The following is a 24,790-nucleotide window of genomic DNA, read 5'->3' as shown; positions in this document are numbered from 1 at the left end:
GACAGGCGCCCCCGCCTGTCCTGAGACCCGCCAATATAGTTAAATCAAGGCCATTGTTGGTTTGACTCTTAACCGGTCTTTGCTGAGTGCCTGTTTTGCGTTTAAGGATCAGCCCTTCCCTTAAGGGCCAGAAGCAGAGGTGGGTTGTGGGGAGCAGGTGCTGAAGAAGGGCAGAGAGCTGCCCCTGCCTCTTCAGGTTCCAGAACTCTCTCCGAACACCCCTGGAGAAACTTCTTATCGGTGAGCCTTAGGAGTTTGCGGCTCCTGCGGGAATGTTGATGGTTTTCTTGATTAAAAATTCAGACCGATTATTTGGCATCTGAAAAGACCTGGGAACGCAGCCCTGTACTGACGAGTGTCTTTCGAAGTTCAAGACATACCTTGGTCTGGGTGGTCATGAACTGTGATGGTTGATTTGGTGCGTCAGCCTAGCCTTTTGGTCAAATATTGTTCTGGATGTTTCTGTGAGGTGTTCTTGGAAGGGCTTAACATTTAAGTTGGTGGACTTTGATTAAAGCAGGTCACCCTCCACAATGTGGGTGAGCGACCCATCCAATGAGTTCTAGGCCTGAATACAACGAAGACTGCCCTCCCCGAGCGGGGAGGCTCGCTGCCTTCCTACCACAGGTGCACTGTGAACTCTTCTGGGGGCTCTGCGGCCACTTCCCCTCAGATTTTGGGCTCCCCAAGCCTCTACCAGCGTGTGAGCCGATTCCTTAAAATCAGTCAAGTGATCAGTCTCTCCCCCCCACCCCGTGTGTGTGTGTGTGTGTGTGTGTGTGTGTGTGTGTGTACACATACCCTGTGGGTTCGCTAGAGAGCTCTGACTAATAATACATCAACGTAAGAATAAACATTCATTAGGAACTGTAGAAATACTCCAGTATTTTTTATTGTTTTGTGTTTTTCTTTTTCTTCTACATAGCTTTAAGATGTTCGTTTTGGTTAGGAATTATGGGTACGCTAGAGCAACGACCCATATCCCAGAACTGGGAGCAGACTGCAGGCCACCTCCCTTTCCCAGATCTGCCTTCTGGAGGCTGTGCAGGTCGGCATCCACCCGATGATACACGGAATGAGTTTGATTGGCTGTGACCTTTGTCATTTAACCATTTGGAACGTTCTCACACGTGGACAGACACATGCCAATAAGTATCTGGCAAAGGATAATAGAGATTGGCGTAGAGATAATAGATCAGTCACTTGGAGGCCGGCCGGATGAGCACCAGGCTCATTTATGCTTCAGGATTTGGCTGCATAATGAAGTGTGATCTACAGTTCCATTACTAGCCCATGCCCCAAACACGGGGATGTGGGTGTGAATGTTAAAATGGCCGTGCTCTGCATGCCTGGTAGGTAATTGTGTAGTGCAGTGGCCTGGCGATGAATATTTCAAAGGAAATCATAGCAGAGATTTTGCTTGCACAGCTGAAGCTGGTGCACGTGAATCTGAACAAAGAATACCAAACAATTCCTGTCATTTGAATGGCCTCAAAAATACATCTACATAAATACGTGTACATAGGAAAATCTCCTGGCGCCAGAAAGCTATTCGTTTTTATTTCAGTGCCAAAAATTATAAGGAAGGCTTAATGATGCAATTAAAGGTGAAAAATTGTTCCTTTTATCACAGTTTCTCTGTTATAAAAAGTAAAAGGGAACCTGTTTGCCTTATTTCCTACATTTTAGAAAGTGTGTGTCACGTGTAAGTAATCTGCATTTAGCTAATCGTGTAGTCATTTTGAACTTGCATTCTGTCATCTCTTAAGCAAAACCAGACCTGCTGAGGAACTGAAATGGCACTTTTAAGAAACTCATAATGTGAGGGGCGTCTGGATTTATCTCTTTCCACCAACCAGTAATGAAGCGGGGCGGATGGCCCAGTGTAATTGCTGTGCTGTGTTGCTCATCCTTCGGGCTTCGTACTGGGGCAGCCATGGCAGGGACTCGGCTCTGGTAAGGACGGAGGGTAGACCTCTGAGTGGAGGTCACAGGGAAGACAGGGCAGCGAGTGGCTTGCCTCACGCCTAAGCCTGTGGACCTGGGAGGAGACTCGGGGGGTCAGGATCCAGGGATGGGCTGCACCTGTGGCCACAGAGTCTGGATGCCGGCCCAGGGTTGGGCCAGATGGAGACCTGCGCGGGGCTGAGCCAAACAGGTCCATGGGCCCTCCACACAGACGCATCTCCCAGCGCCTCTAGAAAAAACCCATCTCCAGTAGTCCCCAGTCTTCTTCTCTAATTATAAAAAATCTTAAATATACAAAAAAGTGTAGATAATCTAATGAATGCGTCTGTACCTACTACCCAGCTTGGTCAAATCTACCATTTAAAAAAAACTTTTTTGTTTCAGATCTTTTATTTCTTACTTAGGAATTAAATTTAACCTGTACCACTGAAGCTTCCTCCCGTCCTGTCTAGAAGTAACCACTACTTTGAATTTGGATTTTATCATTTCTAAGCATTCTTTTTGTTTTGTTTTATTTTTTATTGTTATGTTAATCACCATACATTACATCATTAGTTTTTCATGTAGTGTTCCATGATTCATTGTTTGTGCATAACACCCCGTGCTCCATGCAGAATGTGCCCTCTTTAATACCCATCACCAGGCTAACCCATCCCCCCACCCCCCTCCCCTCTAGAACCCTCAGTTTGTTTTTCAGAGTCCATCGTCTCTCATGGTTCCTCTCCCCCTCCGACTTACTCCCCTTCATTCTTCCCCTCCTGCTATCTTCTTCTTTTCTTTTTTCTTAACGTATGTTGCATTATTTGTTTCAGAAGTACAGATCCGTGATTCATCAGTCTTGTACAATTCACAGCGCTCACCATAGCACATACCCTCCCCAATGTCTATCACCCAGCCACCCCATCCCTCCCACCCCACACCACTCCAGCAACACTCAGTTTGTTTCCTGAGATTAAGAATTCCTCCTATCAGTGAGGTCATATGATACACGTCTTTCTCTGATTGACTTATTTCACTCAGCATAACACCCTCCAGTTCCATCCACGTCGTTGCAAATGGCAAGATCTCATTCCTTTTGATGGCTGCATAATATTCCGTTGTGTGTATATGTGTATATATATATATATATATATATATATATATATATATATATCTCACATCTTCTTTATCCATTCATCTGTCGATGGACATCTTGGCTCTTTCCACAGTTTGGCTATTGTGGACATTGCTGCTATAAACATCGGGGTGCACATACCCCTTCAGATCCCTACATTTGTATCTTTGGGGTAAATACCCAGTAGTGCAATTGCTGGGTCGTTTGGTAGCTCTATTTTCAACTGTTTGAGGAACCTCTATACTGTTTTCCAGAGGGGTTGCACCAGCTTGCATTCCCACCAACAGTGTAGGAGGGGTCCCCTTTCTCCACATCCCCGCCAACATCTGTCGTTTCCTGACTTGTTAATTCTAGCCATTCTGACGGGTGTGAGGTGGTATCTCATTGAGGTTTTGATTTGGATTTCCCTGATGCCGAGTGGTGGTGAGCACTTTTTCATGTGTCTGTTGGCCATTTGGATGTCTTCTTTGGAAAAATGTCTGTTCATGTCTTCTGCCCATTTCTTGATTGGATTATTTGTTCTTTGGGTGTTGAGTTTGATAAGTTCTTTATAGATTTTGGATACTAGCCCTTTATCTGATAGGTCATTTGCAAATATTTTCTCCCATTCTGTCGGTTGTCTTTTGGTTTTGTGGACTGTTTCTTTTGCTGTGCAGAAGCTTTTTATCTTAATGAAATCCCAATACTTCATTTTTGCCCTGGCTTCCCTTGCCTTTGGCGATGTTTCCAGGAAGAAGTTGCTGCGGCTGAGGTCAAAGAGGTTGCTACCTGTGTTCTCCTTTAGGATTTTGATGGACTCCTGTCTCAGGTTTAGGTCTTTCAACCATTTGGAGTCTATTTTTGTGTGTGGTGTAAAGAAATGGTTCAGTTTCATTCTTCTGCACGTGGCTGTCCAATTTTCCCAACACCATTTGTCGAAGAGACTTTTTCCATTGGACATTCTTTCCTGCTTTGTCAAAGATTAGTTGACCGTAGAGTTGAGGGTCCATTTCTGCGCTCTCTGTTCTGTTCCATTGATCTGTGTGTCTGTTTTTGTGCCAGTACCATACTGTCTTGATGATGACAGCTTTGTAATAGAGCTGGAAGTCCAGAATTGTGATGCCGCGAGCTTTACTTTTCTTTTTCAACATTCCTCTGGCTATTCGGGGTCTCTTCTGGTTCCATACAAATTTTAGGATTCTTTGTTCCATTTCTTTGAAAAAAGTGGATGGTATTTTGATGGGGATTGCATTGATGTGTAGATTGCTCTAGGTAGCATTGACATCTTCACAATGTTTGTTCTTCCAGTCCATGAGCATGGAACGTTTTTCCATTTCTTTGTGTCTTCTTCAATTTCTTTCCTGAGTATTTTATAGTTTTCTGAGTACATATCCTTTGCCTCTTTGGTTAAATTTATTCCTAGGTGTCTTACGGTTTTGGGTGCAATTGTAAATGGGATCGTACTCCTTGATTTGTCTCTCTTCTGTCTTGTTGTTGGTGTATAGGAATGCCACTGATTTCTGTGCATTGATTTTATATCCTGCTACTTGACTGAATTCGTTTATGAGTTCTAGCAGTTTTGGGGTGAAGTCTTTTGGGTTTTCCACATACAGTATCATATCATCTGCAAAGAGTGAGAGTTTGACTTCTTCTTTGCCGATTTGGATGCCTTTGATTTCTTTTTGTTGTCTGATTGCTGTGGCTAGGACTTCTAATACTATGTTGAATAGCAGTGGTGAGAGTGGACATCCCTGCCGCATTCCTGATCTTAGGGGAGAAGCTCTCAGCTTTTCCCCATTGCAAATGATATTCGCTGTAGGTTTTTCATAGATGGCTTTTATGATATTGAGGTATGTACCCTCTATCCCTATACTCTGAAGAGTTTTGATCAAGAAAGGATGCTGTACTTTGGCAAATGTTTTTTCTGCATCTATTGAGAGAAACATATGACTCTTGTTCTTTCTTTTGTTAATGTATTGTATCACGTTGATTGATTTGCGGATGTTGAACCCACCTTGCAGCCCAGGGATAAATCCCGCTTGGTCATGGTGAATAATCCTTTTAATGTACTGTTGGATCCTATTGGCTAGTATTTTGGTGAGAATTTTTGCATCCATGTTCATCAAGGATATTGGTCTGTAATTCTCCTTTTTGATGGGGTCTTTGTCTGGTTTTGGGATCAAGGTAATGGTGGCCTCATAAAACGAGGAAGTTTTCCTTCCATTTCTATTTTTTGGAACAGTTTCAGGAGAATAGGTATTAATTCTTCTTTAAATGTTTGATAGAATTCCCCTGGGAAGCCATCTGGCCCTGGGCTTTTGTTTGTTGGGAGATTTTTGATGACTGCTTCAATTTCCTTAGTGGTTATAGGTGTGTTCAGCTTTTCTATTTCTTCCTGGTTCAGTTTTGGTAGTTGATACATCTCTAGGAATGCACCCATTTCTTCCAGGTTATCTAATTTGCTGGCATAGAGTTGCTCATAATATGTTCTTATAATTGTTTGTATTTCTTTGGTGTTGGTTGTGATCTCTCCTCTTTCATTCATGATATTGTTGATTTGGGTCATTTCTCTTTTCTTTTGGATAAGTCTGGCCAGGGGTTTATCAATCTTGTTAATTCTTTCAAAGAACCAGCTCCTAGTTTCATTGATCTGTTCTGCTGTTCTTTTGGTTTCTATTTCATTGATTTCTGCTCTGATCTTTATGATTTCTCTTCTCCTGCTGGGTTTAGGCTTTATTTGCTGTTCTTTCTCCAGCTGCTTTAGGTGTAGGGTTAGGTTGTGTATTTGAGACCTTTCTTGTTTCTTGAGAAAGGCTTGTATTGCTATATACTTTCCTCTCAGGACTGCCTTTGCTGTATCCCAAAGATTTTGAACAGTTGTGTTTTCATTTTCATTGGTTTCCATGAAGTTTTTTAAACTTCTTTAATTTCCTGGTTGACCCATTCATTCTTTAGTAGGATGCTCTTTAGCCTCCATGTATTTGAGTTCTTTCTGACTTTCCTCATGTGATTGAATTCTAGTTTCAAAGCATTGTGGTCTGAAAATATGCAGGGAATAATCCCAATCTTTTGGTATTGGTTGAGACCTGATTTGTGACCTAGGATGTGATCAATTCTGGAGAATGTTCCATGGGCACTAGAGAAGAATGTGTATTCCGTTGCTTTGGGATGGAATGTTCTGAATATGTCTGTGAAGTCCATTTGGTCCAGTGTGTCATTTAAAGTCTTTATTTCCTTGTTGATCTTTTGCTTAGACGATCTGTCCATTTCAGTCAGGGGGGTGTTAAAGTCCCCCACTATGATTGTATTGTTGTCAATGTGTTTCTTTGCTTTTGTTATTAATTGCCTTATATAATTGGCTGCTCCCACGTAAGGGGCATAGATATTTACAATTGTTAGATCTTCTTGTTGGATAGACCCATTAAGTAGGATATAGTGTCCTTCCTTATCTCTTATTACAGTCTTTGTTTTAAAATCTAGTTTGTCTGATATAAGGATTGCCACCCCAGCTTTCTTTTGGTGTCCATTAGCATGGTAAATGGTTTTCCATCCCCTCACTTTCAATCTGGGGTGTCTTTGGGTCTAAAATGAGTCTCTTGCAGACAGCGTATTGATGGGTCTTATTTTTTAATCCAATCTGATAGCCTGTGTCTTTTGATTGGGGCATTCAGCCCATTTACATTCAGGGTAACTATTGAAAGATAGGAATTTAGTGCCATTGTATTGCCTGTAAGGTGACTGTGACTGTATATTGTCTGTGTTCCTTTCTGATCTATGCTGCTTTTAGGCTCTTTCTTTGCTTAGAGGACCCCTTTCAATATTTCTTTTAGGGCTGGTTTTGCGTTTGCAAATTCCTTTAGTTTTTGTTTGTCCTGGAAGCTTTTTATCTCTCCTTCTATTTTCAATGACAGCCTAGCTGGATATAGTATTCTTGGCTGCATATTTTTCTCGTTTAGTGCTCTGGAGATATCATGCCAGTCCTTTCTGGCCTACCAGGTCTCTGTGGATAGGTCTGTTGCCAATCTAATGTTTCTACCATTGTAGGTTACATATGTCTTCTCCCGAGGTGCTCTCAGGATTTTTTCTTTGTCTCTGAGACTCGTAAGTTTTACTATTAGATGTCGGGGTGTTGACCTATTTTTATTGTTTTTGAGAGGGGTTCTCTGTGCCTCCTGGATTTTGATGCCTGTTTCCTTCCCCACATTAGGGAAGTTCTCTGCTATTATTTGCTCCAATATACCTTCTGCCCCTCTCTCTCTTTCTTCTTCTTCTGGGATCCCAATTATTCTAATGTTGTTTCGTCTTATTGTATCGCTTATGTCTCGAATTCTGCCCTCGTGATCCTGTAGTTGTTTCTCTCTCTTTTTCTCAGCCTCTTTATTTTCTATCATTTGGTCTTCTATATCGCTGATTCTCTCTTCTTCCTCAGTTATCCTAGCAGTTAGTGCCCCCATTTTTGATCGCACCTCATTAATAGTCTTTTTGATTTCAACTTGGTTAGATTTTAGTTCTTTTATTTCTCCAGAAAGGGTTTCTCTAATAACTACCACGCTTTTTTCAAGCCCAGCTAGTATCTTTAAAGTCATGATTCTGAACTCTAGGTCCGACATCGTACTAATGTCCGTATTGAGTAGGTCCCTGGCTGACGGTACTTCCTCTTGTTCTTTTTGCTGAGGTGATTTTTTTCGTCTTGTCATTTTTTCCAGAGGAGAATAGATGAATCAGAGAACAAAATGGTAACAGCTTAACAATGTCTCCAACAAATATACTCTATAGAAATCAGAAAAGACCTGAAACCAGGGGAAAAGAAAGGGAAAGAAAGAAGAAAGAAAGAGAAAAGAAAGAAAAAGAAGAAGATAAAAACGAACAAAAACAGAACAAAACAAAAAAAAAACAGAATATGATCAAATATGATCAGGCTAGTGCACAGATCAGTGCCACACACTAGATTTTGGGCGTATTTTGGTCTGTTTGAAGAAAGTGCCTCCTAAAATTTTAAAGGAAGAAAGACTTATATATGTGCAAAATAAGTATGATACAATGAAGGGATGGAAGATGACTGTAAAGATGAAAATTATAAAAGGTTTTATAAACGGAATTGATAAGAAGTTTGAAAGAAGAAAGAAGATTTAAAAAAAAAAGAAAAAAATGGGAGAGGCTGTGATCAGGCAGGAGACTAGAACAAAGCCATACACTAGTGATTTAGGGTATATTTTGATATGTTAGAAGAAACTGTATCTCAAAATTTTAAAGAGAGATGAACTTATATATATATGCCAAAAATAAGGGTAACTACTATGAAGGGATAAAATATGACTCTAAAAATGAAAAATAAAAAATGTTTTTTTAAAAAAGGATTGATAAGATGTTGTTTGAAAAAGGGAAAAAAATTAAAAAAAAAGACCCCACAAAAAAGTTAAAAAAATTAACTTTGGAAAACTAATGATTCATGGTAAAAAAGCCATGAATCTATGTGCAGTATTCCCCTAGCGCTGGAGTTCTCCCGGTTCTCCTTGATCGGTAAACTTGGTCTTGGCTTGGGGCTGTTTGTGCTGATCTTCTGGGGGAGGGGCCTGTTGCCGTGGTTCCCAAATGTCTTTGCCGGAGGCGGAATTGCCCCGCCCTTGTCCGTCCGGGCTAAGCAAGCTGCTCGTGTTTGATCTCAGGAGCTTTTGCTCCCTGCAAGCTCTCGGTACAGCCTTGGAGGACCAGGGTGAAAATGGTGGCCTCCCAATCTCCACCCGGAGGAGCCGAGAACTCGGGGCCCCGCTCCTCAGTGCGCCCCCAGAGAAAAGCAGTCAGTTACTCCCGTGTCCCCGGTCTCCGGCCGCTCTCCGTGCTCACCCGGCCTGTGACCGAGCGTTGCTATCTCTGGCACCTGACCCCGTGTGGAGTCTCCAAACCCAGCAGATCCCTGCGGTGCGCTCCCGTGCTGCTCCTCCCGGGGGAGGAAGGGGAGTCTCCCCGGCTCTGCCCCTTGTTGGGTCCCTGCTGGAGGAGCAGTGGCCCGACTGGGCCGCGGATCACAGTTTATGGCAACCCTGAGCTGAGAGCCCGCGCCTCGTCTCCGTCTCTGCAGCCGGCTTCCCCGCTCCGATCCCTGGGAGCTCCGCCGCACTCAGGCACCCCCGGTCTTTCTGTGACCCCGAGGGTCCTGAGTCCACACTGTCCCGCGAGGGTTCCACCCCCTGCTTAGCCACTGGAGCGACGTCCCTCAGCGGAGCCAACTTCTAAATGTTCTGATTTTGTGCTCCGCGGCTCTAGCACTTGCCAGAAGCGGCCGACGGAGGCCCCTCCCCCGCCGTCTATCCTCCCGAATATCGCCTCGGATTCACTTCTCCACACATCCTACCTTCCAGAAAGTGGTCGCTTCTCTGTTCAGAGAGTTGTTGCTACTCTCCTGTTCGATCTCCTGTTGAGTTCGTGGGTGTTCAGAATGGTTTGATCCCTATTCAGCTGAATTCCCGAGACCAGAGGAGATCCAGGCCTCCTACTCCTCCGCCATCTTGCTCCGCCCCCTTCTAAGCATTCTTTAGTGTTTTTTCCACACGTGCATGTGTCCATGAATACTACATAGTATGACAGTGAATGTTCTGAAACTTTTATTAAAGACATCGCACTTAATTCTTTTGGAATATGCTTGTTTCGTTCCACTTTCTGTTTTAATATTTATTCATGTTGGTGCATGTAGCCATGTCCTCCTTGTCTTCATCCTTTGGGGTTTTTTGTCATATGAATGTGCTATAATTTATCCATTCTCCTGTTGAAAGATATTTGAGTTATTTGCAAGTTTTTTGAAATTAGAAATGATGTTCAAACTAGCATTTTTGTGCATGTCTCCTGACACGTGCCTGTGGGAGATGCTTTGTTTAAGACATTTCTGGATTACTGGGTGTGAACATCGAGATGTTACCAGGTTGCCCTCCAAAGTACCTGCACGCCCTTCACCCCCAGCATATGTAGGATTTCTTTCAGCTCATCTTTTCTCCCATACTCTGCATTCCTCATAATTTCTAGTTTTTTCCCATAAACATGAACTGACCGCTTACTTTTCTCATTTTGCTCTGCACATCTGTGATTAACCAGTGTGCGTGAGCAGCTTTTCCTGTTTATACTGACCACTGTTCATATCTTGACCCATTTTTTCTTTAGGTAGTTTGTCCTTTTCTTACTGATTCTCAGAGAGATACTAAAACATGTACATATTCTAGATGCTAATCATACCGCAGTCATATATGCACTACAAATTGCCTCGGCTAGTCTGTGACCTCCATACTCTCCTTAATTACAGTGCCTTTGTCAAATATCAATTTGGAATTTTTGTGTTGTTGACTTTATTGATCTAAAGAATTTATGCTTGAAAGTTTTCCGCTTACATGTTGATTTGTAATGCACTTTGAATTTGGCTTCGTGTATGGCATGAGGTAGGCATCTGTTTTTTGCGTATATGGATAGCCAGGTGTCTGAGCACCATTTATTGAGCGATCCTTTCTCCCCTTGTTGATCCGCACTACCCATGCTCCGTCGATGAGTATCCACGTTAGCATGGGTGTATGTCTGAGTTCTCTGCTCCACTGGTCCTTCCGTCTGTCCTGTGCACACCTGGTCTTTATCAATCTCACAGAGTGTCTTGATATAGGATGTAAATCTTCACCTTATTTTTTCATCTCTGGGGTTGTATTGCTATTCTTGGCCATTTACTCTTCAGGATTAGTTTTAAAATAAGCTTCATATGCCACAAAATGTCCTGAGTTTTTATTAGAGATACAATGAATTTGTAAATTAAAATGGAAGGCCACTGACGTCTTTTCAGTATTACGTCTTTGTGTCCATTGACCTGGTAAAACTCCCATTTAATTAGGTTTTCTCTTACATCTTTGAGACAACTTCTGTGTCTTTTCCGTAAAGACGCACTTATTTGGTGTTTTGCGTTCTTGGATGCCCCCACTCCTCTCCCCAGTGAATGTTCTGCGGGGGTGGGCTCCACACCCCCAAGGGCTGCCCGCCCACCCATGGTCTGGGCCTGTCTGAATGTCCTTTCATCACCTCTGACCCGTGTGTGGGGGGGTGGGGCGCTGAGTGCTCGGGGTCCCCCAGGAGTGACGTGGGCGTCCTTCACAGCACAGCTTTCTTTTGGAGTGCCTTCTGTGGCACACTGCCCGGTTTCTTAGACACAGTTCACTGGAGGCAGTAGAGCCTGAGGACCTGGAGAGTCTAGCTGTCTGATCCAATTGCAGTGGAATGGGGGCTTTTTTATCGTCATTTCCAAGTGCATCTGGGCTCTTACATGGATTGACTCTTCGTCAGCTAGAGAGATTTAGGATTTTTAAACATGTTATGGGTTATAGGAACAGTGTTTCTCCTTGACCTCCAGAATTCCCTGTCCTCCGAATCCTGACGTTATTCTGAGTGAGCATTTTAGGAGGAGACTTGTTTTCCAGAGAAGCTATGGGCCAGTGTGAAGCCTGTCCACACACAGCTGTGAGCTTGCTGTTCTGCTGGCCTGATGTTGCCGGGCTGCATGCAGACTGCAGGGCCGTGTGGTGCAGGGACTGGACATTTCCCTCGGGGCTAGTGCAGCAGACGCCAGACCTGCTTCACCCCTGCAGGTGCATCGTGCAGCTCAGGAGTGATCAGGTGCCACTCGTCGGTGGTCGCCTGGAGGTCCTGGTGGATTCCTCCCTGTTGTCCATCCCCTTCTCTGACAGTCCTGCCCTTCCTGAGGTGAAAATAGTTCCCATGGAGTCATGCCATCTGTGTGGACTGCTGTACCCTCCGCTCAGGCTAGGACTCTGGGCAGGGGCGGGCTGTGGGCAGGGGCAGGGCTGTGGGCAGGGGCTGGGTGTGGGCAGGGGTGGGCTATGGCCAGGTGCAGGGGCGGGCTATGGCCAGGGACGGGCTGTGGGCAGGGGCCGGCTGTGGCCAGGTGCAGGGGCGGGCTATGGCCAGGGACGGGCTGTGGGCAGGGGCCAGCTGTGAGCAGGGGCGGGCTGTGGCCAGGGGCAGGGGCGGGCTATGGCCAGGGGTGGGCTGTGAGCAGGGGCGGGCTGTGAGCAGGGGCAGGGCTGTGAGCAGGGGCAGGCTGTGGCCAGGGGCAGGGGTGGGCTGTGGCCAGGGGCAGGGGCGGGCTATGGCCAGGGGCGGGCTGTAGCCATGGGCAGGGGCGGGCTGTGGCCAGGGGTGGGCTGTGGCCAGGGGTGGGCTGTGAGCAGGGGCCGGCTGTAGCCAGGGGTAGAGGCAGGCTGTGGCCAGGGTGGAGCTGTGTGGCTCCTGGTCATTATTGTCTGGGTGAAGCTTCATTAAAGCAGAAGCTCTTTTGGACGTTATGCTACAGGCAGTGGACCTTTAGAAACGGTGCTGTGATGAGACAGGCATCTGCTTAGTTAGAGAGGGCATCCTGCTTGCAGTGTGCAGGTGGGCTGGAGGGGCCTGAGGACAGACGGTGAGATCGGTGGGGTTGCTGTTAAGGACATCTTAGCAGCGTTTCACCAAGTTTGAATTGTTAGTTGGCTTCAGTTCCAAGACAGACGTTTTAAATGTTAATAGTTAATGTTGATTTAAATAAAACAAATAGGGCAGAGCCTTTTGTGCTGGTGTCACAGAATATGCCCAAGGATGCCGGTGTAATGTTTAAAACCATAACCATTAAGGAAAGAATACTGTCATTGGCCAGAAATCATGAGAAAATGTAAGTCTAGAGTGATAAGGGGGCGATGTCAAAGCAGGTGCCCACCCAGGGGAATCTGCCGGTTCATTTCTAGGGTCTACACCTGGGTTGGAGTGAGCCACAGGCAGGAGACAAACCCCGGGGAGACTGTTTAGAGACTCAGCAGGTGCTGGTGATTGCCTTTCTTGGCTTTGGCCGTGGAAGTTAAAGGAAAAGGAAAGAAAACCCCTCCCCTCAGGGATGTCCCCCCAGTCCTGGATTCATAAGGGTTTGGTGCTCTAATTTACATGACCTATTTGTCCTAAAAAATTTTAAGCTGAAAATTTAATTGAAAGTAGTCTGGGGATAATAGTGCCCTTAGGTTCAGGTAGAAGTAAACACATTCCCCCCCCCCCAAAGAAAATCATTTTTGATGCAAGCTTCAAAGAATTCTGACAAAGTTTAAGGAATATAAGCTCCAAAAGGGAAACCCTACTACAGGACGAGGAAGCAGGCCACAAAGAGCAAGAATCAGCAGAGAAATACACTAGAGAGAGACCCGCAAAGACTGCGGATTGTAGGATTCTCTGAGACGTGCTAGACAGTAAACTCCCCGGGATTAAGATAAAGGGAAGGAGCATACTGATCGCAAGCACAAGGGAAGGAGAACCATCACAGTGTTCAAGGCAGGTGCGAGAAAAGAGCCGGGATTCAGATTTACTGGGTGCTTTTTTTGCCCAGGAATTGTGATGTGAGCGCTGACTAATGATCTAGAAGGGAGGCTTCCAGGAAGTACCTCTCCCAGGGAGACAGAGCTTTGGTAAAAAGGGGAGTAAAGACCTTAGCTTTACCCACCCCAAATTCTGAGAAATGAAAGAGAATGTGGAGGGGCAAGGATGACGCCTCCCAGATTGACGGAAGTGGCCTACTCCGAGGACGCAGGCTGCCCGAGGGATCTCTCGTCAAACAATAGTATAGGGAAACCTCAAAAGCAGGTGGAGAGAAAAGGCAGGATTCCTATGAAGGGAGGACAGGCAGACTTAGCATTCAACAATGGAGGCTGGAAGACGGTGAGGTAACCTCTTTAAAAATAAGAGCCATCCTGGCATTGTGTATCCAGCAAAACTACCTTCCAGGGAAGAGAAGGACTAAAGACATTTTTAGACAAAGAAAAACTGAAAGGTTTACTACCAAGAGACCCTCTCATTGAAGGAGCGGCTAGAGGTTCCATTTCAAGAAGGAGAATGATTTCAGAAGAAAGGTTTAGGTACAAGAAGAAATAATCAGGAAAAGGTGAAGTTATGAGTAACTCTACACACTGATGTCTAAAACAATAATATCTGTATTTGTAATGTTAAAAAATCAAGATAGAATTAAAATTGGCCAAGGCCGGTATTAGCATTTCGCCAGGAAACACAAGATCTGTGTACGTCTTTGGTATGTGCCTGGAATTTAAATATCCCTCCCTTCTGTGCTGTTTGGGAAGGTAATAAAGATCATGATTAATCTTAGACCCTAAGTTAAATATGCATGTTAACATTTGTAGAGTAATTATTAAAATAATAGAAACAATTCAGTGACTTCCAGAATTGTTGGGGCTAGGGCTTTGGAATAAGGGGGAAAAGTAAATAAGTCTAGTTGTAGACAAGAAAGAAAAATAATAGAAATAGAATAACTATAAATTTAAATGTAAGAAGATGAAAATTATCCTGAGTGAATCAGGAATCATAGTTAGCAGGAGCTCAACTCCACAGGGACCATGTCTGGAGTTTTTAAAACCCAACATTGTACTGGTTATATGACAAATATAGTGATGCAGAAAGAGTACAAGTAAAGGATGAAAAAAATATGCCAGGCAAAGTATACCCCAACAACTAGCAAGAATCAGAAATTAAAATTTTCAAATTACTGTTTTTATTTTTAAATTTAATTTAGTATTTTTTTATTCAGGTACAATTTACAGAGTGTTATATTAGTTTCAGGTATACAGTATGTTTCCACAATTCTGTACATTTCTCAATGCTCGGCATGATAAGTGTGCACTTCCTGAGGCCCTTTACTTCACCCACCCTCCCACCCACCACCCTTCTGCAACCTCTAGTTCTCTATATTTGAAGTTTTGTTTTTTTCTCTTTTTTTCTTTCTTCCTTTGTTTTGTTTTTAAATTCCACACAAGTGAAGTGTCTTTCTCTGACTTACTTCACTTGGCCTGTGCCCTCTAGATCTATCCATGTTGCTGCATCCCTTTCCATTCTATATATACACCACATCTTTATCTGTTCCCCTATCGATGGACTCTTGGGCTGCTTCCATATCTTGGTTATTGTAAATAATGCTGCAGTAAACCTAAGGGTGCACGTATCTTTTTGAACTAGTTTCTGTTTTCTTCGTGTAGTGGATTACCGGATCGTATGGTAATTCTATTTTTACTTTTTGAGGAACCTCCGTACTGTTTTCCACAGTGGCTGCACCCATTTGCATTCCCCTCAACAGTGCACGAGGGTTCCTTTTTCTCCACATCTTTGTCAACACTTGCTATTCCCGTGTTTTTGATTTAGCCATTTTAACAGGTGTGAGGTGATATCTCATTGTGCTTTGGGTTTGCATTTCCCTGATGATGAGTGATGTTGAGCATCTTTTCATGTCTCTGTTAGCCATCTGGATGTCTTCTTTGGAGAAATGTCTATTCAGTTCCTCTGACCATTTTTTAATTGGATTATTTGTGTTTTGGTGTTGAGTTGTATAAGTTCTTTATATATTTTGGATATTAACCTCCTATCATATATGCCATTTGCAAATATCTTCTCCCATTCTGTGGGCTGCCTTTTTGTTTTGTTGATGGTTTCCTTTGCTGTGCAGAAGCTTTTTATTTTGGTAGTCTCAATAGTTTAATTTTGCTTTTGTTTCCCTTGCCAGAGGAGACATGTCCAGAAAAATGTTTTTATGGCAGATGTCAAAAAGATTACTGCCTATGTTTTTTTCAAGGAATTTTATGGTTTCAGGTCTCAAATTTAGGTCTTTAATCGACTTTAAGTTTATTTTTGTTCAAAACACTATTTTTGATAGTGTCAAATAATATAAGCTGCTTTGGGAAAATCTAACAAAAGATACAACAGACCTATACCCTGAAAACTATAAAACATTGTTACGAATAATTAAAGAAGAGCTAAGTCAGTGGTGAGCCTATACCATGTTCATGAGTCAGGACACTCAATGTTGTTAAGATACAATTCCCCCAAATTGATCTATACATTCAGTGCAACTCCAATAAAATCCCAGCAAGCTTTTGGAAAAATTGACAAATTGGCTCTAAAATTTTTATGGAAGTGCAAAACACTTAGAATGGACAAATCAATTTTGATAAAGAAGAACAAAAATAGAGGACTAACACTACCTGATTATTAACTCAGCAGAGAAAGGATAGTCTTTTCTACAAATTATTGGAACAGTTAGATCCATGTGCTTAAAAGGGAACGTCAACCCCTACCCTATAATATATACAAAATGTATAACATTTTCTTATAACATTTTTTTATAACTCAAAATATATCACAGAACTAAATGTAAAGCTTAAAACTATTTTAGAAGAAAACCTCTATGCCCTTAGGTTAGGCAAAAATTTCTTAGAAATGACACCAAAAGCAGGATCCGTATAAGAGCAAAGTAATAGATTGAACTTCATCAAACTTTAAAATTCATGTTCTTCAAGAGTCACTCTCAAGAGGATAAAAGACAAGTTATAGACAGAAGTGTTTGTAAAGCACATAGCTGATCAAAGACTTGTATTTAGAGTACATAGAAAGTCACTCATATCTCAACAATAAGAAACATACAACTCGGAAAAAAACTGAACATATTCCACCAAGAATGTCAAATAAGTACATTCAAGATCTTCAAAATCATTAGTCATTAGAGAAATGTAAATATATAAATTAACGCCATAATGAGATCCTACCACTTGCCTATGAGAGGGGCTAATATTAAAAATACTGACTGTTTTGTATATTGGCAATGGGGTGACAGAACTGGGACTCCATCTGCTGCTGGTGGGAATGAATGTCAAGTGGTGCAGCCACTTTGCAGATAGTTTGGCAGGGTCTCCAAAGTTAAAATACTGCTACCGTGGGATCCAGTTATTCTCCTCCTTGGCATCTACTGAAGCAAAGTGAAGGCATATATCCATACAAAGACTTGTCGGCAGACATTGACAGCAGCTGAGTTTGTCGTGGCCCCACACTGGAAACCACTCAGTGTCTATCAACAGGTAAACAGCTCTGGTGAACAAGCTCTTGCAGGTATTAATGACATATTACTGAGCAGTCACAGGCAATGGCCATGCAGTGACGTGGCTGAGTCTCACAGTAATAGTGCTGAGGCAAGGTAGCTGGACAAAAGCACATGCCACATGGTTTTCTCTGTACAGAAGTATAGGAAGTGTGAACTCGTGTAGTGACAAAAGTGGATCAGTCGTCATTGCCTGGAGACTGAGGGGTCAGGGGGAGAGCATATAGAAGGGCATAAGGAAACCTGCGGGTGATGGATAGGTTCATTCTCTTGATTGTGATGGTGGTTTCACAAGTGTAGACATATCAAAATCTATGCAGTTATATACTTTCAATATGCAAATTTATTGTATGTCAGTTATATCTCAAAAAGAGCTGCTTAAAATAAGCGCCCAACAAAAGTTGATAAGTAGTTATGGTCATATCACACCCCTGCCCCCCTCCCAGAAGACTTTAAGGCAAAAGCATTACTTGACATAGAGGAGATCATGTATAATAATATTATTCAGTACCCCAGGAAGATAAAATAATTTAAAACTTGTATGCATCTAATAACATAGTTTCCAAATATATAAAACAAAGATTGGCAGAACTGTAAAGAGAAATCAGATCCACTGTTGTAATAGAATTTTTAACACACTTCTGTTATTGATAGCTCACGAAGTGACAAAGTCAATAGGATTTATAAGAGATCTGAGCAAGACTATCGATTAAATTTACCCAAAAGACACATACAGGATATTGTATCCAAGGAATCCAGAATATATACTCTTTTAACACACACCTGGTGACAGTAGCTGGCATTTGCATACTATTTACTATGCTCCAGGCGTTATCCTAAGTACTTTATGTGGTTTAATTTATTTAGTCTTCCTAATATTTCACAGATGAGGAACTGAGGCACAGGGAGGCCAGGTACTCTGTCTTGATCACATGGCTAGTAAGTGGCAGAACCAGGGCTCAAACCAGGCACTCTGGCTCCGGGTGTGTTTTTGATCTGTAACTGTGCGGCCTTATGGGGCTTTTGTGGAAGCTAATTGTCTTCCACTCCAAAAACCAAATCCAGACAAATGAAAGGATGAGCATCATGCAAATCACATTCTCTTTTTAAAGATTTATTTATTTGAGAGAGAGAGAGCTAGTGAGTGAGCACACAGGGGGTGGGGGGCGGGGAGGAGCAGAGGGAGGGAGAGAATGAATCTTAAGCCGACTCAGGCTCCATCCCACGACCCTGAGATCACGACCGGAGCCAAAACCAAGAGTCAGACGCTTAACCAGCTGAGCCACCCAGGCGCCCCTAGATCTTCTCTTGTAACACAGTTGAGTGACCAATCAATAACCAAAGAAAGCTCAAGAGTTAAAACAAAACAAAACATTTATGTTCATAGACTTTAAAAAACATGCTAGTAAGTAAGCTATGTTCAAACAAGTAAATCGTAACATAAGGCAGAACATTCTTGGAACTTAAGGAGAGTAAAGATACTGTTCAGCTGTGGAACACATCAGAAGTGGGTCTCTTAGAATAAAGGTCATTACCTCAAATGCCTGCTTGTGTCAGAAATGAAGAAGAACCAAATATTAACGAGCTAATCGTCATCCATCTTATGTTAGAGAAAGGACCCAGATGATTTAAACATAATTTGAAGCCACTCTGCATTTGTGTGTATTAGTATCCACAGCAAAAAAGGGCAAGTCAGTAGTGGGAAGGCCATGGTGAGGGGTAACAGCAGAGGTGGAGGAAGTATAAAAGATTGGCAGATGGAACACGGACCCAGAAGTTGGTTCTGGGAGAACACTGACAAAATTAAGACTTTGAGCACCACTGGGGATGATGATGAGGAGAGGCATATGTAAATGTGGTACTAAGAATTTCCAGTAGGATCCGGCTACACATGCAGCAGGGATTTCAAGAAAAATGGGATATTATGAACAAATTTGAAAAATTAGATGACAAATTCTTAAAGAAAATTCTTCAAAAATTTTGAAGGAGTTTGAGGAGTTAGAACTTGAATCAGGAATCCACATCTTTCCACAAGGAAAACATCAGGCCTGGTCTGTTTTCTAGGGCGTGCCTAGCAAGCCTGCCAAGGGGAGATGTCCCAGTCCTGTATGGACTCTGAGCATGGAAACAGGTAGAAAAAGGCAGGCACAGTCTTCATGCTTAAACTGCACAGGGGCAGTTCAACAAAGGATAACGGGAGGCCAGTCTCAGCGTGGACATGGAAATCCTCTAAATGAAACATTAGCGAATGGGACCTAGCTGTGATGAAAAAATATAATACGTTGTGGCCAGATTGAGTTTCTCCGGGAATGCACGGTTAGCACGACGTTAAGGAAATGAGTATGCTGATGTCACTCATCACCTGAACAGATGAAAGGGAAACGATCTTACCACCTTCACTGATGGAGGGAGAGCATCTGATGAAGTAAGAACTCCAGTGAGTCAGGGCGAGTGTTCTAACCTGCTCTGTGTTGTTATCCACCCGAAAGACTTAGGGCAAAGCCGACTTCGTTATCGGGGCTGAAGCGTGCAGAGCAGCGGTCCCTGAGGACTGAGGTGAGGGCGTGTAGGGTGGGGATGCGCTTGCACCATCAGCAGCTCCGGGCGGCGCGGTGAAGTGGGACTCCGGGCTCCAGTGACTCTCCTTCCCTCCTCCCTAGCACTGTGCCATCAGCCCTCCTGCCTGCCGGGGACCTCAGTGCGGCCACATCCCCTGCTCTGCCTTCTTTTATGATTTACTTGTTTGAACCATAGCTTACTTCTTAGCATGCTTTTTTAAAAATCTAGAAACGTGTGGTTCATTTTGATTTTGTTTTGTGTTTTGAGCTTTCTTTGGGTATTGATTTGTAACACTCAGTTGTGTTGTAAGAGAATGGGAAAAACTGAGTTTTGAGAACCCTGGTTTCAGAAGTTGGGGGTACATGCTGAACTAAGGCCAGGCACGGGAGGAGGGAGCGCCCCTGAAGAGGGGGCGAGCTGAACGCATAGTGGGAAGGGAGCATTGACCTGGTGAGGAGCCCGTGGGGTAGGAGCAGGTGCGCGCAGCCTCCTCCCTACCTCACTGATTCCAGCTGGCTTCGTCCCCCTGGGGGCGCCATCAGGGGAGCGAGGACCGCAGGCCAGCCCCTGCCAGTGCCCCGGCCCCTGTGGGCAGGTGTCCCCCCCGGTTCGTGGCACAGAAGGCCTTCTCACGGTCTGCCTTCTGTTATTGCTGGCAGTCACCCGTGCAGGAGAGGCGGATGAGCAAGCTGCTCGCCTCCTCTTCGTCAGAAGCCTGTATTGATGCGCAGGAGATGAGAAAAAGTAAAAGCGAGCAAGTCATGCACGCTTTGCGCTGTCTGAGAGCGCCTGGGGGGTCTGCCTGGTGGGGGGTAAGCTGGCCGCCGGCGGCCACGTGGTCGCGTGGGCGCACTCACGTCCCGTGTTCTCTCTTGCAGTCTGAACCCGACGGCTTCTCTCACTTCCACCTGTATGTCTGCGCTGCTTTTCTGGTGAGATGGAGGAAGGAAATTTTAGAAGAGCGGGATTTCCAGGTAAGTAAATGCCTTCTCTAAAGGCCCTGCACTTGATTTTCTCCTGGGGGAGGTTCATGACACTGTCGTTCCCAGGGCTGTCTGTGCCGGAGCTGCGAGCCCGACCTCCTGCTCTTGGCGAGCTCGGCCGACCCAGGAAAGTGGGCTGGCCGCGCTCCCCTGGAGCCAGAAATTCAGCCCTTTCCTGGACTCCCGGGGGCGCTTCCTGAGCCTGTGTGTGTGTCCTCCACAGCACGGCCCCAAGGGGTGGCTCAGGGCTGCGATGCGTTAGGGGAGGTGCTGGTCTGTGAGCAGCCGGGCTGGCCGCTTGGCAGCTGTGTGACTCAGACATGTTGCTTGGCCTCTCTGGGCAGTTTCCTCAGAGCCACGTTGGCATCAGCTCTGTGCTCGCCTAGGGGCTCCATGGGTGCTGAGTCCCCAGCCTGTCCCCACCCCCAAGTGTGCCTCCATGTGGTGGCCTGAGTACCATGGGGGTGTTGACCCCTCCACAGGGTGCTATCCACTGGGACCCCAGATGCCCGAGTCCTTCTGCCTGGTGACCCGGGAAGGTGGGGCCCCTCAGGTACACAGAAGAGGACACCATCGGTGGGGGCCGGGGACCGGGCTCTGCCCCACCTGGCTGGGGACACTCTGGCCACTTCACCTCCTCGAGCCCCTTGGCTTTTAGGTCAGGGACAAACTAGGAGGCCCTATGTCTGGGGTCACGGTGTGGTGGCTCTGGGCAGTCTGTTTGGCCCTGTGGCACCCTGGCTTCTTGTGGGAGGTTTGGGAGAACAGTGCTGGCTGAGCTGGACCCTGGCCCATGGAGAGCCTGGGTGTTTTTCTGAGGGAGATGGGCACAGCTTCCCCGGGGCACAGTGGCCCGCCGTGGTGTGACCCTGGTCGGCACACACCCCTGTGCTTGGGCTGACTCCCCGAGCGCCTCCTGGAGAACAGAAGATACCAGGGGACTGCGGCTCTCTAGGCTGACCACGTGTGGGATTCTCATTGCCTCCCTCCTGGGGCTCTGCCTGCTGGGGGGAGGTGAGACAGAACTCGGGGGCGATAGGAGTTCATGACCATGGGGTGCTGTGCATGAGAATGTGCTAAGGTGGGAGGCTTGTCATCACCCCAGAAATCACTCTTGAGCCCTGACCCTGGACAGCCCTGAGCCATGTGTGCCTGAGAAATGTCCCTCGCCCACTGGCCCTTGAGTTCTGGTTGGGGAGAGAGACTCGTAACAGACGAGCAACCTTACACAAGGGGCTTTGCCACTCTGTCCCCCGTTTCCTCCCTGCTCCCCAAATAGGGACAGTGCCACCAGGATCCCCTTTCCACAGGGTGGCTCACGTCATGGGGCGCATGCTTGTACCTTATGTTCATTAGTGTGAAGTGCCAGGAAGAGGCTGACGTGGGGCTGTGACCCTGCTGGGCTGGAGGACGGCAGGTGGGAGCAGCCCTGCTCGCGAGGGACCTGAGCGAGGTCGGGGAAGGTGCCGGCCAGGAGGTCGGTGCTGGGCTGGTCCCGGCCCCTCCTCAGCCCGGGCCTGTTGGGGCCTCCCATCTCACTCCTCACACAAGAGCCCCCGTGAGGGGGCGGCTTGGGGCTCTGCCATGTGGCAGATGACCCTGGGTGGCGGCGTTCCTGGGGGCTTGGAAGATGTGTTGCCAAGTCCCATGGTTCATTCGCCCGCCATGTCTTACCACCGTTTCTAGGAGCCCCGTGTGTTGCTGTTTGGCTGCAGACCTTCCCCGGTGCTGGCGAGAGGGTTTGCCTGGCAGCCGGAGGCGGCTTGCCGGCCTCTCAGAGTCCTGCGCACGAGCTTGAGGTTCACGAGGCCAGGACACCAGCAGAGCCCGTGCAGGGCGTGGGGGGCAGGGGAGGACCCAGGGCTTCAGCGTCACGGGGGTTGACCGAGTGCGTGGTACAAACACGGCAGTGAGTTGTGGAGGACTGAACTAGATGGGAGAGGAAATAGGAAAAGAGAAATTAAATAAAGAACCTTTGGAGTCCTGGTGAGCATGGGGGAATCGTGTTTGTAATTGTGACATTTTAGGACAATGAGTGCGCCCAGGGAGGATGGCCTGAGTGACTGGGACCAAGAACCCAAGCCGCCAGCAGGGGGATGTTCCTGGGAAGAGGCTCTAAAAGTCCCCGTTCTCACTCTGTGCAGACTTGTGATGTGCCTCTTGGGAAATAGTGTTGCTTTAAGTCCTTTCCATAGGAACAGAATCCTTACCCGGAGAGAAAGGCTTCCCAGGAGCAAGAAGACTCCCCGGGTGTCCACCAGGCCCCCTGCTGCAGGTACCGGGGCAGAGGTGTTGGGCTCTGCCCCCGGGTTCAGTTCCCCCGAACTTGGGCAGGCAGTGCACCTTGGCTTCGGAGGCTCACGTAGGCCGGTGGTCTGGTTGTGTGTGGTTCCGTGAACATCCCCGAGGGCCTGCTGGGTCCTCTGGATGGAGGGAGGCACCTTCTGGAGTGGGCGTTCGCTCCTGCCCTGAGCCTTAGCGCCCAGAAGCTTTGTACTTTAACTTGATGATTGGTTGTCCCGGCCAGAGCTTGCTCCACCCTTCCTGCAGATGACTTAGTTTCCCAGCCCTCCTGCGGGCGCCAGAGCACACCCTTTCCATGCACTGCCTGCTCCCATCTCCGCCGGCTGCCGAGGTCTGAGCCTCTGTGCCGACAGCCCGGGTTCTGCCCTCCCTTTGCCTTGTTCTAATGAGCTTTTGTAGGGTCTTTGGGTGGAAGGACCCCCCTTGTGCACAAAGTCTTATGTCCCCTGGGGGTGCATCCAGCAGGCTCTGCCTCTTTCTGGGCCTCTGTGGGGGTTGTTTCCCCGGCAAGAGAGCTCACGGCAAGAGAGGGTGAGGGACTCGCTGTGCCGTGAGCAGCTGAGGTCCCCTCCGCCCCCCTTCAGGCACATGTGGCTGAATAAGCCATCCAAGGGCTGCCTCCAGTGTGTCTGGTGGCATGCAAACCTGGTGTGGCTCCCACTGCCGGGGCTCCAGCCCTGTTCCAGAACTGCAGGCTTGTCCGCGAGGCATTGTGCTCCCTCTGGGCGTGCTCCATTCCAATGGGAGATGTGGTCAAGCTTCGGGTGTTGGCTTTACTGGGATCTCTGGCTGGTTTGTAAAGTTCAAGCATTACAAAATAGCTGCACGTGAGCCACTCTAGAAAATCCTATCACTTTATCCCCTGAAGTCTAAGCTGCTTCGTTTGGCATCCCATGGTCGTGGGGGTCCGAGTGCAGCCCCATGTGGCCCTGTGCCGCCCCCGCCCTGCTGGTCCTCCTTCACAGCCAGCCTTCCCTGCCTCCACGGCCCGGTGTGCCCCCCACCCGGGCTCTTCCTGTCCTGCCTCCTGGGACTGTGGCCCAGAGGCAGCATGGACACAGAGGTACTCTGTGAGACTGAGAAATTCTCCCCACGGAGGAATCGGTATCTTTGTTTTGATTTTGAGGAGAGTGAGTCCCTTAGACACACAGAGAAGGTGGTGGCATGCAGTTTTTCAGAGGAAGGAGAGTAAATGATTGATTGTGAACAGAGTGTGGAATTTGCAGTGGAAGCATGGGCCTTCCGTGGGGTCTTCAGGAGCGTAGAGGTCAGGAAATACTTCCAGTACGTGAATCTACTGCCTCATCTCTGTTGGTGGCTGGAGAGCCTCGTTAGTGGAAACGGGGCCTGTGAGCACAGGGCAGGAATGGGTGGGGTGGCTGTCATCTGAACCCCATTCATGCACAGAGACGAGCTCCATGTGAGCGGGTGCCTGGCTCTGTGCCCCACGTCATGGGGAGAGCTCCCGGCTGCTTTGTAGGTGGCATGAGAAGGCCCTCGGGGAGCTGGCCTGCTGTGCTTGGCCCAGGCGCCTGGCCCTTTGGCTCCTATGGATGGCGGGTGGCCACTCCGTGGGACCAGGCGGGACCAGGTGAGGGCAGCACCTGTCAACAGGGCCTCTGTCTGCTCTGATGTTCCTGGTGGTCCAGCACAGCCCTCGGAGCCCTCTCTCTGGTCCAGGCCCTGTGCCATCTGTCCCCAGACTCTGTCCCCCCCCATGTGTGTGGGCTGGCTGGGGGTGACAGACGAGTAGAGGGGCTGCTTGCAGCTCAGTGCAGGGCCTGGGACGGGGCCGTGGGGCCAGAGCAGGAGCCTGTAGCAGAGGCATAGAGCAGGGCAGGGCACCCAGGAGAGGGGCCCGTGCTGGGCAAGCTGCTCTGCAACTGGGAGTAAGTCAGTGAGGCTGATGCTGAGCGTGCAGAGGGGCCGGGGTGGGGGCTGGGGCGGGGTGGC

General features: G+C 46.8%; 1 protein-coding gene across 2 annotated transcripts in view; it reads left to right on the top strand.

Moving 5' to 3' along the window:
* TBC1D22A (TBC1 domain family member 22A) overlaps positions 1 to 24,790 on the top strand; it is a 336,855-nt gene that overhangs the window by 280,222 nt on the left and 31,843 nt on the right. For both annotated transcript variants that reach the window (XM_073882613.1, XM_025881542.2), the window contains one exon: positions 20,429 to 20,524. In XM_073882613.1, coding sequence (XP_073738714.1) covers positions 20,429 to 20,524 — 96 coding nt within the window. The remainder of the gene's footprint in view (positions 1 to 20,428; positions 20,525 to 24,790) is intronic.

Source organism: Callorhinus ursinus, unplaced genomic scaffold, assembly GCF_003265705.2.
Source record: "Callorhinus ursinus isolate GAN/ISIS: 27379988/994484 unplaced genomic scaffold, GSC_fseal_2.0 scaffold48, whole genome shotgun sequence".
Taxonomy (NCBI): Eukaryota; Metazoa; Chordata; class Mammalia; order Carnivora; family Otariidae; genus Callorhinus; species Callorhinus ursinus.
Note: the sequence above shows the minus strand (reverse complement) of the source record. Positions and strands in the feature narration are given on the sequence as shown.